Below are 17,436 nucleotides of genomic sequence, written 5' to 3'. Positions count from 1 at the left end.
AAGTTCTCAAATGTTTAATCTCCTCTATCTTCACAAGAAATAAAGGAAAAAAAAACAGTGGTTCTTTTTTTTTTAAGATGCTTTCATATACTCAAACTTTAGAAAAAATACCTGTCAGTAATGGCCTTCATAAACTCATCAATTAGGTCATCATAACGCTGTGATCGATCTCTTTTCTGATATAAACCCATATAAAATGGATCCTTTAAGAGGGCCTATAAAACAGAACAAACATAAATGTGAAAGTTTTTTGTTACATAACCATAACATATTCGTAAAACAGAAACTGTAAAGTATAAAAAAATTATTATAAAAACTATATTGCTCTTCAAAAAAACTTTTAATAGTATTAACCTATTGTTATTCATATAGATATTAAAAGAAGTTTAAGACAAAGGCTAACATCTAATCACAGAATTTTCTCTTATCTTTAAAAGAGGGATGCAATAAAGCTGTGGGACAAGGATCAGAGAGGGAAAGTAATTTTACTCACTGGATTATCAGTTCCTACGTCAATACACACAGGCAGACATCTATCAGGCCGTATTCCTGCACAAGCTGTATACAAACAAAGTTTTCCTACTGGAATTCCCATTCCATAGACACCCAGATCTCCAAGACCTAGAATTCTCTCTCCATCAGTCACCACGACAGCCTTAATCACAAAAAAAATACCAATTAAAAGTTGTCCAAAATGGAGCACTAAACAAAAGCATTTTTAAAAAAGACTCTCTTCATCACAAAATAGCACGTATTCTATTATTCCATTCACATGAATACGTAAATCTACAGAGAAAGAAAGTACATTAGTGGTTGTCTAGGGCTGGGGGAAGGGAATGACCACTAATAGGTACAGGGCTTTTCTGGCGGGTGGGGATGAGGGAGCTGTGATGAAAGTCTTCTACGTTACAATGGCTGCACAACTCCAAATATACTACAAATTACTGAATTTACATTTTAAGCTGGTGAACTGCACTGTCTGTGCATCATATCTCAGAAAAGCTACTAAGATAAAAAAGAAATTTAAAAAAAAAGATTTTCTTCACATATTTTCACTCTCACTTTAAAAAATAAAATTGTTTCTTAACTAACTTTCAAAATAAACCACCCAAGAATACTTAAAATTCTAGGATTTCTAGACATAAAAAGGAGAATTAACTAGATTTGATTTCCCTGTCTTTGGTTTAGGAGTAGAACGCTTCTGACTAGAAAGTGTTAATTGTTAGTTGCTCAGTCGTGCCCGACTCTTTGCAACCCCATGGACTATAGCCCACCAGGCTCCTCTGTCCTTGGAATTCTCCAGGCAAGAATCTGGAGTGGTTTGCCATGTCCTTCTCCAGGGAAAGAACTTGGACTTCCTGCATTGCAGGCAGATTCTTTATTGTCTGAGTCACCAGGGAAGCCCCCTGACTAGAGGATCAACTTAATATGTTCACAATGACTTAACAGGGGAGGGAGGAACAAACTTCTGATAAGGATTAATCCTAAGAGAAAAATAAATAAGTGAAGTCGCTCAGTCGTGTCCGACTCTTTGCGACCCTATGGGCTGTAAGCCCACCAGGCTTCTCTGTCCATGGGATTCTCCAGGCAAGAATACTGGAGTGGGTTGCCATTTGGAGTTTAGAAATCACATGCTACTCCAAACAACAACTGAAGCCAACAAGAAAAACCTCAGCAATGGTGAAAAAAATCTAAAATAAAAAATATACCTACAAAGTTTTAAGATGATACTATGAACTTAATGATCTGACCAAATTTTTCTAGGCTCTTTGAACAAATGATAATTCAAAGATTATTTTGGTGAGGAAGACACGCAACAAAGGCAAGCAAGATTACTGCCTATAATAAACACGAAAGCCTACCAAAAGATCTTAAATAAGTCCTTAGTTTTTGTTTTGTGAAAGACAGCCAGATTGATTAAGGATCTAAATCTACCTTGAATTTACAAGAAGACATAATGAATCCTCCTCATCACCCACCAGAATAGAAGTTTTTAGGGCATTTTAATGTATTTTCTTTACCTAGAACAATATTAATTGAAGGCAGGAGGTACCAGTGGTACTGAAGTGAGCAGGCTCACCTTACTCACTCCAATTGCTTTCCCACGGCAAACTCTATACCCCTTTTGTAAAGACCATCATGATTTTCTCAGAGCACTAAATCTGCATGTATGTAAGTATAAAGTAAAACAGAGCAACAATGAAAAAAACTGTCCTTGGAAATTGAGAGGTAACTTACATAGAAAGAAAAAACATTGTGAAAGGAAGGTTGTGCTATTAGTACCTTAACATGATTTTCTGGCCAGTTATCCACAATTGATCTAACATGACCTCTGTCTGAGATTGAAATAAATAATCCCCTGCAACAGAACAAAAACACCTTTGCATTTCACAACAGTTTTTTTTTTTTCTAAGTTTTTGTTCATAATTGGAATATTTAGATATTTTAATAAAAACAACAAGACACAGTGTAGTTTCCAAGCAGATTTAGCTAAGTGACACTGGTTTATTTTCAAATATTTTCAGCTACTTGAAGCTGTAATTGCATTGCTCACACAGTAGCTGCAACAAAGATCCTTATTAAATGATGTAATCATTTTACCCAAGAAGAAATGTATCCATATCTCCTGCTCAAATAAACTCAATATACCTCCATAGAATACCTCCAAAAATCAATATAAAGACATCCCATCAGTGCAACAGAACATGAAACCACTAAGTAAACTACTGTTAAAAGTCACTGGAAGTTTGAAATCTGAAGAAGCAGGAAGGGAGAGAAGAAAACTACAGTAATTTCAAATAAAAAAAATACATCCTTGAAGCATTAGGAAAAAGGAAAAAGTTATTCTAAATACAGTATATTGTTATCCAATTGAGATAATTAATCCAGGTTTCAAAAAAGGAAGAGAGAAGGGAAAGAAGAGAGAGAAAGAAACATAGGTTCTGGACAAGAGGGCAAGTAGAGATGAGGGCCAATAAGTTCTTATATTTAACTTTCTCATTGATATCTTTTTAAAAAAATTTTGTTTTATTGAAGTATAGCTGATTCACAATATTGTTAATTTCTGCTGTACATCAGTGATTCAGGTATATAAATATATATATATACACACATTCTTTTTGATATTGTTTTCCATTATGGCTTATCACAAAACACTAAATATAGTTCCCTTGGTGATATAGTAGGACCTTGTTTATCCATTCTTCTCATTGACATCTTAACTCTGGCATTACTATCCTAGCTCAAAGCAGTTTAAACAGTTTCTCAACCATAGCTGCCTAGTACAGTAGAATCATCTGATGAGCTTTTTAAAAATGCCAGGGTTCTACCCCAAAGATTCTGACTTAACTGGCCTGGAGTTAACCAACCAAGACTTACCAACCATCTCCTATGTGAAAAAAAAAGAAAGAAAAAACCCACTGTCACTACATAAATGATACACAGTATCTGCCCTCATCCAAAAGCTCTTTATATTTCATGTGAGTTCTTAATTCTGGTGCACAACAAAGGAGCTTTAATGAAACAGCAGCACCTGGGCCCAGCTCTACACTAAAGGAATCAGAACCTCTGTGTGTACGGTGGAGGGGAGCAGGGCATCAGGATCCTTTTGTTTTCCCTTTATCTTTTAGTCTGGACTGAGAAATACTACTTCTCTAAGTGAAAATGAAACTATAAAAGAGCTGAACAGCTAGGCCATATCACAGAAATGTTTAGACACATTAACTGATAGCACAGAACAGACAGTGTTCTCAAAAGTGTCTTCCGGGGAATACCTGCAACACCATCACCAACAGTGTTCATTACAATCCGGACCTCCAGACCTTTCTCTGTTTCATCAGAATCTTAGGAATAGGAAGGAGAGGAAAAGTTGGCAAGGATCAACACTTTAAGTAGGTCCCACAGATGTTCCCATATGCACGTTAAAGTTTGAGAGCCACTAGACTAGATGAGAAGGGACTGAGGACAAATGCTGTCATGCGGCGTCTGGATTTCTACATTTATATCAGTATGTAAGCAGGACATTGGAAAGATATAAGGATGATGGGAAAACGACTACAGGTTAGAGGAACAAGACAAGAAAACTCAAATTAAGTAAAAATAGCACTTACACAACACTTATAAGTTTATAAAGAACATCACATCAGTTTCCTCATCTGACCTTCTCAGCAGCTCTTTGAAAGGTACTGGAATCCCTATTTTATGATAAATGGAATCAGAGGGATAAAGTAACTTACTTACTCAAAGGCTTGAGCCAACGCTCACCCCAGCATCCTTTCCACTTAAAATATTTGGAGGTGCTTGAACTATGTGAAATTAAAATTTGTGTAAGATCATAAAAATGAACAAGCAATAGAAATAAAGCTGATAAAAAATGAGATTTACTCTTTTAGTCAGCCAGACTGTCAAAAAGTTTTATGATTATTCTGCAGAATATGTTACCAAAATGGAGAATACTTTTTTTTCGGTTCAAAAATGCACAATTCCTCTAACAATCAAAACTTAAAGAAGGTTAGGAATGAATGATGCTATTTCCACAAAATAAAGAATATGACACATTAGATTTTTATGAATCCCTTTCTGTCCAAATTAAGTTTTTGTGAGGAAGGGAACTGTGTGTGGATAAGACTGCAACACAAACAATAGAAATGTAATCGGTGCTGTGATTTTTTTCCTATATAATAGTAATTTGCAAAAACATTTTTAAAATAAGCCTTACTTAGGTCTTCTAAAGATGTGTCCATACTGGGAGCAGGCAAGACCAACTGTTGGTGTATATACAATCGGCATTAGAGTTTCAATATCATCTTGCAGTATTCTGTAAAACAATTTCTCATTTCTTTCTTGTATTCCCATTATATAGATGTATCTGAAATTGAGCACAGTAAATAATGTCTACATCAGCCAGCATTAAACATTTTAGCCTTTGAAATGAAATCTAAACATGTACAATTGAGGATCCCCTCCCCCTGGAAAACAAAACCCTATATATCCTTATGTAATACCCAGGACTAAAAAATAAAAATGCACTTAAATGGTAGATGATGATGATGAAAAGAATCAGAAGCAACAGCTAACATTTATTGAGCCCTTACTGTGACTCAGGCTCTGAACCAGGCACTGGAAATGTAAAAATTACCATGAGGCCCCCACCCTTAGGGGCTTCCCTTATAATTCAGCCGGTAAAGAATCTGCCTGCAATGCAGGAGACCTGGGTTCAATCCCTGGGTTGGGAAGATTCCCCTTGAGAAGGATATGGTAACCCACTCCAGTATTCCTGCCTGGAGAATCCCAGGGACAGAGGAGCCTGGTGGGCTACAGTCTAAGGGATTGCAGAGTCAGCCATGACTGAGCGACTAAACCACCACCTCACCCTTAAGGAGCTAATCTTCAAGATGATTGACATGTAAACAAGAAAACAAAATAAAGTGGCATTCATTCAAATATTTACTAAATACTAAATATGTGCCAGGCACGATTGTACACTCCAGAGATGTAAGAAGTGCCCCTGTTCTCATGGAGTTTATCATCCAGGAAACTTAGAAGCATTTTAACTCTATTACAGTGCACAGAAGTAGCATGAAGGAGGCAATGGTTAAGTCATATAAACCTATAAATAACAGCTTTTAAAGAATAAAGTTTAGAAAACAGGGAGATGTTGGGCTGAAAAATCAGTTATCACCTTGAATTAAATATAAAATAGACTCGTGTTTTCCCCTCCTTTGTTCCTCTTCCTGCTACCATCTGGTCAAATGGGAATCCATCTGGAGTCCATTCCTGAATTCTTCCTCTCCCACCCTCCCCCACCCCAACCTAATAAATCCACAGGCCCTACAAAGACTGTCTGCTAAATACCTTTCACAGAGTTGTTTCGTCCCTTTCTAACAAGTCTCTATACACACAACTTTGTTCCCCTGCTCCAATCTATTCTCTTAAAAACATACCTCTGATCAGTTCTCTTCTCCTTGAATGGCTTTCAAACACCAGTTTATTAGCCTTAAGCTCTTAAAACAGTTAAGTAGCACCTGCTGCCTGGAACACCCTCTACCCAGGCAGAGTCCTCTTTACTCATGCTCTCCAAATGCAGCTGAGGTGGCGCACTCTCTGCGGTCTTTTCGGTCATTCCCATCCCCCACCACACATATATACATTTTAGATTTTCCGATTTTCAGGTCCCGTAACACCCTACTCCCTCTGTGACCCTCACGCAACTTTTTGACTTTCTTTCCCCTCTGTGAAGAGTGAGAGACTATACACACACATGTACATATGTACATACGTACGTATATGCGCTTTCCCAGTGGCTTGGACGGTAAAGATTCCAGCAATGTAGGAGACTGGGGTTGGGAAGATTCCTCTGGAGAAGGAATGCCTACCCAGGATTCTTGCCTAGATAATCCTATGAACAGAGGAGTCTGGTGGGCTACAGTCCATGGGGTCACACAAAGAATTGGACATGACTGAGTGACTAAGGACAGCACACACGTGTGTATATATGTATATGTGTGTAGTCTCTCACTCATCACTCTCACTCACTCACTCATTTGACATTATGCCCCATAATGTCAAAGAAACCAGTCTCACTTGTCACCAATATCCAATAATCCCCTATACTTTACAAACCAAATGAATATTTTAGTCCTGTAGTCAGACTGATCCTTTTACCCCAAATACCCTGCCCTTCTTTCTCATTTTGCCTGCTCCCTGTAACACACCGTTTCAAATTCAACTAAAGCATCACTTCCTCCAGGAAGCGCTTTCCCAGGCTGCAGAAGGCATCCCTCCTCGTGCTTTCAGGATGGACTCTGCAGGCCCCTCTTCCTCGCCGTCCTGCACACTGCAGCATAGCTACAATGGCAGTCACAGCGTAACTCTCCACAGATGAGCTCCTAGAGGGCAGGCCGTGAATTACCAGGGTGGCCATACATTCCAGTTTGCCTGGGACAGCTTCATTTACCTCTTCTTCACTCCCCAAAGTGTCCTGGACTGGATGATCTATTATATGGCCACCCTATCTATTACTTCCTTTATATCCTCAGTGGCTAGCAACAGCACAAAAAGCAGGTGATCAATAAAAGCTGAACAGAATGGGTGTCTCTGCTTCTACCATTCAATTCAAACCTTAAAGCTCTGTGATTTTAACTATAAAAAACTGATTCCTGCTGAGTTTTACTACAGTGAAAATAAGGGAATTATTCACTGAAGTGAAGGAAATATAATCATTATAAAATGAATCAACTAAAATACAAGTTTCATTATGAGACTTATTTCTCATGCCATCATAATAGTACTCTCAATTTTTTGGATCAAAACATCAATTAAAAAAAAAACTAAACGTCTAATCAATTCTCACTTTTCCAAAGGGCCATTCAACTTTTTCACGTTTCTATGGAACCGTAAAGCTTGAATATCTTGTGTCTCTATTTTGGGAGGTAGAAGTCCTTGAAGACCAAGCATTTGTCTTTCCTGCAATGTGAACGCCATCCCCTGAAAAGGAAAAAATAAAAGAATTAAAAATGATTAATTACAGGGGTAGCAAATGTAATGTAACCTACCAAATGTAATTTAAACATAAAAAGATCAGCCAGATTACATTTTGGCCCCGACTTTCAAAAATTTGTAAGATTGATCATATCTAGTACTGCTGAGAATATAGTAAAAGAATTACTCTCATACCACTGCTGGCAACATAAATTGCTCTAGGCTTTTTGAAAGCCAATTTTAAAGTATTCTTAGTTTTTTTTTAATGCACATATTTAATTTTTTTAACTGAAGTATAATTGACTTACAATATGTTAGTGTCTGGTATACAACATAGTGATTCAATTTCTTTAAACTCCATTTAAAATTATTATAAAACAATGACTATATTTCCCTGTGTTGTACAATATATCCTTGTAGCTTATTTATTTTATACAAAGTAGTTGTATCTCTTAATTCTCCGTCCCTACCTTGTGCCTCTCCCTTCCTCTCCTTACTGGTAGCCACTAATTCGTCCTCAGTGTGAGTTTGCTTCTGTTTTGTTATACCTATTTACCTGTTTTATTTTTTAGATTCCACACATAAGTGATATCATACAGTATTTGTCTTTGCCTGGCTTACTTCACTAAGCATAATACTCTAGGTCAATCCATACTGTTGCAAATGGCAGAATTTCATTCTTTTCTTATGGCTGTGTGCTATTTCATTGTTTGTGTGTGCGTGTGTGTGTGTGTATCTTATTTATCCATTCATCTGTTGATGGACACTTAGATTGCTTCCCTATCTTGAATGCACATATAGCAATTCTACTTCTACCTAGTTATTTTAGAGAAATATTCATAAACAAAGAGGTACATACGAAGAGATTAGTTGTAGCACTGTTTCTAGTTATCTTATCTATTACAAACTAAAAGGCCATCAATTATGGAAGAATTATGAACCTATGACAGCTAAACATATACCTTTAAGTGTATAGTGGAAAAACATGCCAGATACACAGTTAGGAAAAAAAGTTAACTTGAAAATCAAAACAAACTCCCTATTATTATGTTTAGAAAATCCCCATAAACTACATGTTATATACAGATGCACGCACACATTAAAAATGAAAGCAACAGGCAGCTGGAAAGAATACAAACCAAACTAAGAGGCTACCATGACTAGACAGGAATGAGGTTGAACAGAGGGAGGAGGGAAGAAGAAATGATACTTAAGAAAAATTAACCTATGTAATAAACTCTTTTTCAATTTCTGGTATTTAGCTATGGGTTAAATTTTTTGTTATCAAAGAGATGTCAGTGACATCTCTTTTCCTCCGTAAAAGCAACAAGAACCCTGGACAAAAGTTCAGAAGTCTGGAAATTAACCAAAGGTTTCAGCAATTGGAGAGCATTTATTCAAGAAAAACTGCTGTATTTCAGTAAGAACAGAAAGCTTCATAGCATTTTAACTTCCTTCTTCCTATTCTCCCTTCCCCAGCTCCACAGTAACCTTGAAAAAGCAAACACCGTGAAGCAGTCACTTTGAAAATTAGAGCTTGGCTGTCACTAGAGAAAGGCAGGAAGGGTCGGAGATTCTTCTAAAGCCCAGTATCCAGGTAACTGTCGTTTGACCTGAAGACCCTATCTGCAAGGCTGTCTTTATTTGACCTGACTTGCTCAGGCAGCGGGAACAGCCTTCTCCCCCGGCCCCCAGAAGTTTGTTGTAAACAATCAGGTAATTATTTAACACAGCATCTCCACAAGGCAGTAGATGACATCTGGGGCAAACAGCAGGTTAACCAAAAAACTGAAAAGTTCAGGGGGAACTTTGCAAAGCTGAGACATATTCTTAAGAACTTAGAAGGTCATATGCGTAGCTGTAAGCATGTCCAGGAAAGACTTGGGAGACCTCTGGCTAGCCTTGAGGCTCTGTGTAAACAGGACGTGAAGGCTGACACATAGTTGTAAACTGCTTCTGCGCTGTACTAAGTCACCTCAATGGTATCCAATTCTTTGTGACCCCCACGGACTATAGCCCACCAGGCTCCTCTGTCCATGGGATTCTCCAGGCAAGAATATTGGAGTGCGTTGCCATGCCCTTCTCCAGGGGATCCTCCCAATCCAGGGATCGAACCTGCTTGTCTCCTGCATTGGCAGGTGAGTTCTTCACCACCAGCGCCACCTGGGAAGCCCTGTAAACTGCTTAGCTGAGTACTAAAGGCACGCCCCAGGCTTCCCAGGTTGCTCAAGTGGTAAAGAATCTGTCTGCCAATGCAGGAGATGCAAGAGACACTGGTTTCATCCCTGGGTTGGGAAAATCCCCTGAGGAGTCTCCTTGGGGTACCCTCTCCTTGCCTTAATAAAGTCCCACAGACAGAGAAGCCTGGAAGGCTACAGTCCATGTGGTTGCAGAGGGTCAGACACAACTGAGAATGCAAGAAAGAAAATTAAAGGCACACCCCCACAGATACACAGAGCTCCTTGGCAAAGAATGGTTCCAGGTATTTAAGTTTCGGATTAATCATTCGCTGATTACTAAGTTAACAAAGCAGAGATTTCAGTAGGCAAATATAACAAGAAGAAAGAATTCAGAAATGATACTAAATAGACAACAGCAACACTACAAACCCTGGGAGGAATGACTATTTCAACAAAAAATCATAAAGGCAAACAAACAAAAAACACACGAAGTCTGACTCATATATAAGAAAAAGGGGCAGTTAATTGAAATTGCCCCCAAGGAAATCCAAATACTGTACTTACTAGACTAAGATTTTTAATTAGTTGTTCTAGGGGAGGGATAAGTTGGCGTTAACACACTACTACATATAAAGTAGATAAACAACAAGGACGTACTGTATAGCACAAGGAAATATAAGGAAAGAGTTTGAAAAAGTGTATCTATGTATGCATAACATGAATTACTTTGCTATACGCCTGAAATACTGTAAATCAATTATACTTCAACTAATAAAAAAAGAAAAAAGTTAGTTACTCTAAACATATTAAAAAAACTAAAAAACACCATTGTCTCACAAACTGTGGAAAGTATGAGAATAACATCCCACTAACCAGAGAATATTGATAAGCAGAGAAGCTATAAAAAGGAACCAAACAAATTCTAGAATTGATATACAACTGAAATAAAAATTTCATTAAAGAGGTTCAACAAGCAGATTTGAGTGGCGGAAGAAAAAAAAATCATTAAACATGGCTCAACTGAGATAATCCAATCTGAGAAAGGAAAAATAAGGAATAAATATGAACAGACCTGAAAGACACCATCAAGAGTGCCAACATATACATAACAGGAGTACCAAAGGTGAGGAGAGAAAAGGATAAAGAATACTTGAAAAAATAATGGCCAAAAACTTCCCAAATTTTATGAGAAGCATTAATCCATACAATGAAGAAGCCCAATAGCTTTAATCAAGAAAAACACAAAGAGCTCTACCCCAGACACATCCTATTCAAACTGTCAAAAGCCAAAGACAAAAGGAGAAATCTGAAAGCGAAGAGAAGTGACTCATCACATACAGGGGATTCTCACAAAGAGTAACAGAAACCATGGAAGCCATAGGCAGTCCTGAAGGAAAAATCAACTGACAACCAAGAACTTCCCAATTCTACAAAACTATCTTTCAAAAATGAAGAAATTAAGACATTCCCAGATAAATAAAAACAGAGAATCCATTGTTAACAGACCTGTCTCACAAGAAATACTGAAGGGAATCCTTCAGGTCTAAATGGAAGACACTAGATAGTAACTCAAATCCATGCAAAGAAATAAAGAACATGGATAAGATGACTACATAATATAAAAAAACAGTATAAATATATTTTTTGTAGGTTTCTTCCTCTTACTCAATTTAAAAGACAATTACATAAGATAATAACTACAAATCTGTGTTGACAGTCATGCAATGTATAAAATATAATTTGTATGAAAAAGCAGCACAAAAGGAGACAGACCTCTACAGGAGCAAAATTCTGGTGAACTATTTAATTAAACTAGTATCAAACTGAACTAGACTGTGATAAAGATGGTAACTGTAGTCCCCAGGGCAAACCACTGAGAAAATAACTCAGAAATAGGCAGTAAAAGACAAGGGAATTTAAATAGTATAATGGAAAATGTTTAACACAAGTGAAGGGAACAATGGAAGACAAAGAGGAACAGAAACCACATAAGACTTTTAAAAGAAATAGCAAAATAGCAGACATAAATCATACCCTGCTAGACACTATATTAATGTAGATGGATGAAATTCTAAAATTAACAGGGCTGGCAGAACTGATAAAATAACATGATCCAATTACATGCTGACTACAAGAGACACATGTTGATTCAAAGATACAAATAGGTGTAAAGTAAAAGAATGGAAAAAGATTCAGGATGCCAACAGTAACCAAAGCAGAGCTGGAAGAGGTATGTTGGTAACAGAGAAGATAGACTTTGAAACAAACATTTCTAGAGGAGGACCTTTTGCTGAAAGGGTCACTCCAGTTAAGAAGATACACTCCATTAAGTATATAAACATACTTTGTTAGACAACAAAAGAGGGCCAAAATACATGACGCAAAACTGACAGAATTAGGGAGAAAGATAATCCAACAAGCTGAAAATGTCAATATCTCAGTTTCAATAATGGAGAAGACAACTAGACAGAAAAACAAGGAAAAGGAAGACTTGAAGAGCATCATAAACCAACTAGACACAGCAGATGCTCCATCATCAGAAGCAGAATACACATTCTTATCATCTGTACAAGGAATATTCTCCAGGACAGACCCTTTGTCAGGCCATACAACAAGTCTCAATAAATTTAAAAGGTTTTAAGTCTTCCAAAGAATGATCTCCAACCACAATGTAACAAGATTAGAAATTAAAAATAAACGGATATTTGGGGAATCTTAACACACTCCTAAAAAACCCAACTGGGCAGAGAAGAAAGCACAGGCAAATTAGAATATACCTGGAAGGAGATTCAACCAATCTATTCTGAAGGAGATCAGCCCTGGGATTTCTTTGGAAGGAATGATGCTAAGGCTGAAACGCCAGTACTTTGGCCACCTCATGCGAAGAGTTGACTCATTGGAAAAGACTCTGATGCTGGGAGGGATTGGGGGCAGGAGGAGAAGGGGACGACAGAGGATGAGATGGCTGGATGGCATCACTGACTCAATGGACGTGAGTCTGAGTGAACTCTGGGAGTTGGTGATGGACAGGGAGGCCTGGCGTGCTGAGATTCATGGGGTCGCAAAGAGTCGGACACGACTGAGTGACTGAACTGAACTAAGATGAATTAAAACACACACACCAAACCTTATAAGATACAGTGAAAATAATTTTAAGAGGGAAATTTGTAGCTGTAGATGTAGCGGAAAGAAGCAGAATGATCTCAAATCAATTATTTAATCTTTCACTTTAAGAAACTGGGTGGCGGGGGAGGAGAACAAACTATGCCTGAAGCAAAAAGGAAGGAGATAATAAACATTAGAGTGAAAATAAATAGAAAACAGAAAAAGTAACTAAAAAATTAAAAATTAAACCAAAAGTTGGTTCTTTGAAAAAGACCTTATAAAATTGTTGAACCTTTAGAATGAAAAAAAAAAAGTCAAATCACTAAATTCTTTGTGTGTCACGTTCCTCCTTGTAAGATTTTATCTAAGACTGGGAAATGTAAAGGGGTTTAAATGAACTGTGTGCTGCTAAGTCGCTTCAGTTGTATCCGACTCTGTGCGACCCCACAGACGGCAGCCCATGAGGCTCCCCCGTCCCTGGGATTCTCCAGGCAAGAACACTGGAGTGGGTTGCCATTTCCTTCTCCAAATGAACTGTGTAGTTCATTTTAAAATGCTTATCCTATTGCTAAAGATAAATGAGTTGGCCATACAAGGTTTTACTGCCTATCTCCTACCTTAAATCTGTCCCTGGATTTAAGAGACACTCAGAACCATTTTATTTATAATGTGCAGGAGAAATCAAAATGATTATTAAAGAAATAATTTTACGTATTGAGCATTTATGATAAACGTTGATAAAATTCTTAAATTTGCTGGCCTGGTGTTAGTAAGTGAACGTGACATAGTCTAAAACGGATGCCCTGAATGCAGAAACCACCTTCCTCTCAGCTGCCCTTCTACTCTTTTCTGTCTTCCATCGCCACTTGTTTTACCAAACCTGTCTTCTGCTCGTGGACACAACAATGCCCTCCTGTGTTACACCCCCTTCAGCTGATCCTGAGTTATCTTCCTTCAGACCCAATATTGATAAAAATCCCTTAACTAGACTCTTCATCATGCAGGTAAGCACAGCAGGAGGAAAAGAAAAGGCCTCTTCTATTTCTTGCCCTCCAAGTGCAGTGAGAATGAATGATCCATCGGGGCTAGGAAATTATAGAACATTTATTCATTTATTTATAAAAGTAATAAAATGACTAAATGAAGTCAATCTAAATATACTACATCTGGCCAAAAGTCTTGACCAACCTGTTATTCTAGGATTTTTTTTTTTTAAGCTAGAACTAGGAAATAAAGTCAACTCTTTCTGGGTGGTAGAAATTGAGAGGGTGAAATTTGGAAGGTATAAAGCCACCCTGAAAAGAGAAAAGTTCACGCAGGAAAAAAAAAAAACCCACCCACTTCCGAATAGTTTCAATATAAAGCCACACAATACAAATCTTTCATACTATATCTGTCTAAAATGTATCAAACCTTTACCAGGAAGACAGACAATGTATAATAGTGTTAATGTTACTAACCTTGTTGGTTCTTGGGTTCAGCATAAGTGGCTTGCCTTTCTCTTTTGTGTGCAAATGGCGGCATGCCAGAGTACAAGGAGTGGCGACTATTTTAAACCTGGACAGCATCTTTCTTCTCACCTGGGAAAAACAAAGCAAATAAAGATAATGAGAAACCTATTATAGAACTGTAGGTATATCAGGGACAAGTTTTCAAAAGCAGATTTACAAAGCTTCACTTTCCACAAATGAAAAAGTTTTTCAAAATACGTTTATGTTTCTATAGACAGAAGGGATTATAAAAGAGTAAGCAACGGTGTGAAGGCAAAGATTTATTTTTTCTGACAAGAGTTGAAGTCCTTCGATGACAATAATCATTGCTACTGTCTACACATTACCTACTGCAGTGAGCCAAATATTTACCCTTTCTGTAATTCACACAAGTGTGGCAGGGTATGAAACATCTAAATAGCGAATGTTTACATGGAAGTAAGTTCAGGGATCAACACCATCCCCACGGAAAAGAAATGCAAAAAAGCAAAATGGCTGTCTGAGGAGGCCTTACAAATAGCTGTGAAAAGAAGAGAAGCGAAAAGCAAAGGAGAAAAGGAAAGATACAAGCATCTGAATGCAGAGTTCCAAAGAACAGCAAGAAGAGATAAGAAAGCCTTCCTCAGCGATCAATGCAAAGAAATAGAGGAAAACTACAGAATGGGAAAGACTAGAGATCTCTTCAAGAAAATTAGAGATACCAAGGGGACATTTCATGCAAAGATGGGCTCGATAAAGGACAGAAATGGTATGGACCTAACAGAAGCAGAAGATATTAAGAAGAGATGGCAAGAAAACACAGAACTGTACAAAAAAGATCTTCACGATCCAGATAATCACGATAGTGCGATCACTCACCTAGAGCCAGACATCCTGGAATGTGAAGTAAAGTGCGCCTTAGAAAGCATCACTACGAACAAAGCTAGTGGAGGTGATGGAATTCCAGTTGAGCTATTTCAAATCCTGAAAGATGATGCTGTGAAAGTGCTGCACTCAATATGCCAGCAAATTTGGAAAACTCAGCAGTGGCCACAGGACTGGAAAAGGTCAGTTTTCATTCCAATCCCAAAGAAAGGCAATGCCAAAGAATGCTCAAACTACCGCACAATTGCACTCATCTCACATGCTAGTGAAGTAATGCTCAAAATTCTCCAAGCCAGGCTTCAGCAATACGTGAACCGTGAACTTCCAGATGTTCAAGCTGGTTTTAGAAAAGGCAGAGGAACCAGAGATCAAATTGCCAACATCCACTGGATCATCGAAAAAGCAAAAGAGTTCCAGAAAAACATCTATTTCTGCTTTCTTGACTATGCCAAAGCCTTTGACTGTGTGGATCACAATAAACTGTGGAAAATTCTCAAAGAGATGGGAATACCAGACCACCTGACCTGCTTCCTGATAAACCTATATGGAGGTCAGAAAGCAACAGTTAGAACTGGACACGGAACAAGAGACTGGCTCCAAATAGGAAAAGGAGTACATCAAGACTGTATATTGTCACCCTGCTTATTTAACTTATATGCAGAGTACATCATGAGAAACACTGGGCTGGAAGAAGCACAAGCTGGAATCAAGACTGCTGGAAGAAATAACCACAGATATGTAGATGATACCACCCTTATGGCAGAAAGTGAAGAGGAGCTAAAAAGTCTCTTGATGAAAGTGAAAGAGAGTGAAAAAGTTGGCTTAAAGCTCAACATTCAGAAAATTAAGATCATGGCATCTGGTCCCATCACTTCATGGGAAATAGATGGGGAAACAGTGGAAACAGTGTCAGACTTTATTTTGGGGGGCTCCAAAATCACTGCAGATGGTGACTGCAGCCATGAAATTAAAGGACACTTACTCCTTGGAAGGAAAGTTATGACCAACCTAGACACATAATCAAAAGCAGATACATTACTTTGCCGACAAAGGTCCGTCTAGTGAAGGCTATGGTTTTTCCAGTGGTCATGTATGGATGTGAGAGTTGGACTATGAAGAAAGCTGAGCACTGAAGAATTGATGCTTTTGACCTGTGGTGTTGGAGAGGACTCTTGAGAGTCCCTTGGACTGCAAGGAGATCCAACCAGTCCATTCTAAATGAGATCAGTGCTGGGTGTTCATTGGAAGGACTGATGTTGAAGCTGAAACTCTAATACTTTGGCCACCTCATGCAAAGAGTTGACTCATTGGAAAAAACCCTGATGCTAAGAAAGACTGAGGGCAGGAGGAGAAGGGGATGACGGAGGATGAGATGGCTGAATGGCATCACCGACTCGACGGACATGAGTTTGGGTGAGGTCGGGGAGTTGGTGATGGACAGGGAGGCCTGGCGTGCTGCAATTCATGGGGTTGCAAAGAGTCGGACACGACTGAGCGACTGAACTGAACTGAAGTTCAATGTAAACAGGTGTGGGAGAGTTTAGGTTGAAAGTAGAAAAGTAAATAATAGAAAAAAGCCTGGAATATATACATTCAGAAGAAGAGAAACTATCCAATTCTTAATCTAGACTTCAAATTTTAAGGTACTAATAAAGTCAATATTTACAATCAATGTACTAAAATGTTTTTTGTTTTTAGAAAACCTATTACTATTTTAAAATGATGCAAATTGACTAGAAAACATGTTTTTGTCCTTTCACATTCATCACAAACATTATGGGAATTTTTCAAAATGGAAAACTATATAAGACATTAAATCTTAAATATTTACTGATGAGAATATATAATAGATTCTTGTGTGTATCAATTCTTCCACTAAAAACCAATTTACAATGCTCATGTCTTTAATCATCACAAACCATCGTAATTATCATACAGCAGCTTTTTAACATGATTTTACTTCTTTCGCTGTGCTGGTCTTCATTGCTGCGCAGGCTTCTCTCTGGTTACGGTGGGCAGGGGCTACCCTCCAGGTGCAGTGCACGGGCTTCTTTCTCTCTGCGGCGGTTTCTCCTATTGCAAAGCACAGGCTCTAGAGGGTTCGGGCTTCAGCACTTTCAGCTCCTGGGCTCTAGAGCACAGGCTTGATAGTTATGGCATATGGGCTGAGCTGCCCTGCGGCGTGTGGGATCTTCCCAGACTAGGGATCAAACCTGCGTCTCTTGTATTGGCAGGCAGATTCTTTATCACTGAGCCACCAGGGAAACCTCCATGCAACTGCTTTTAATGGAATTTCTACTTGTGGAGAAATCCAGGCT

The 17,436-nt window shown here is 38.2% G+C and overlaps 1 protein-coding gene across 1 annotated transcript in view; it reads right to left on the bottom strand.

The window, feature by feature from the left end:
- The window catches only part of ME2 (malic enzyme 2), a 53,260-nt gene that overhangs the window by 28,233 nt on the left and 7,591 nt on the right, over window positions 1-17,436 (bottom strand). Inside the window, exons 2-7 of the mRNA XM_068993729.1 lie at window positions 14,225-14,344; window positions 7,352-7,485; window positions 4,718-4,867; window positions 2,284-2,359; window positions 494-655; window positions 112-215 (exon numbers count right to left, since the gene is read on the bottom strand). Of these exons, the coding sequence (XP_068849830.1) occupies window positions 112-215; window positions 494-655; window positions 2,284-2,359; window positions 4,718-4,867; window positions 7,352-7,485; window positions 14,225-14,332 (734 nt within the window). The 5' untranslated portion in view covers window positions 14,333-14,344. The remainder of the gene's footprint in view (window positions 1-111; window positions 216-493; window positions 656-2,283; window positions 2,360-4,717; window positions 4,868-7,351; window positions 7,486-14,224; window positions 14,345-17,436) is intronic.

The sequence above is a fragment of the Capricornis sumatraensis genome, chromosome 21, assembly GCF_032405125.1.
Source record: "Capricornis sumatraensis isolate serow.1 chromosome 21, serow.2, whole genome shotgun sequence".
NCBI lineage: Eukaryota > Metazoa > Chordata > Mammalia > Artiodactyla > Bovidae > Capricornis > Capricornis sumatraensis.
The sequence above is the reverse complement of the archived record's forward strand: the minus strand, read 5'-3'. Positions and strand labels throughout refer to the sequence as shown.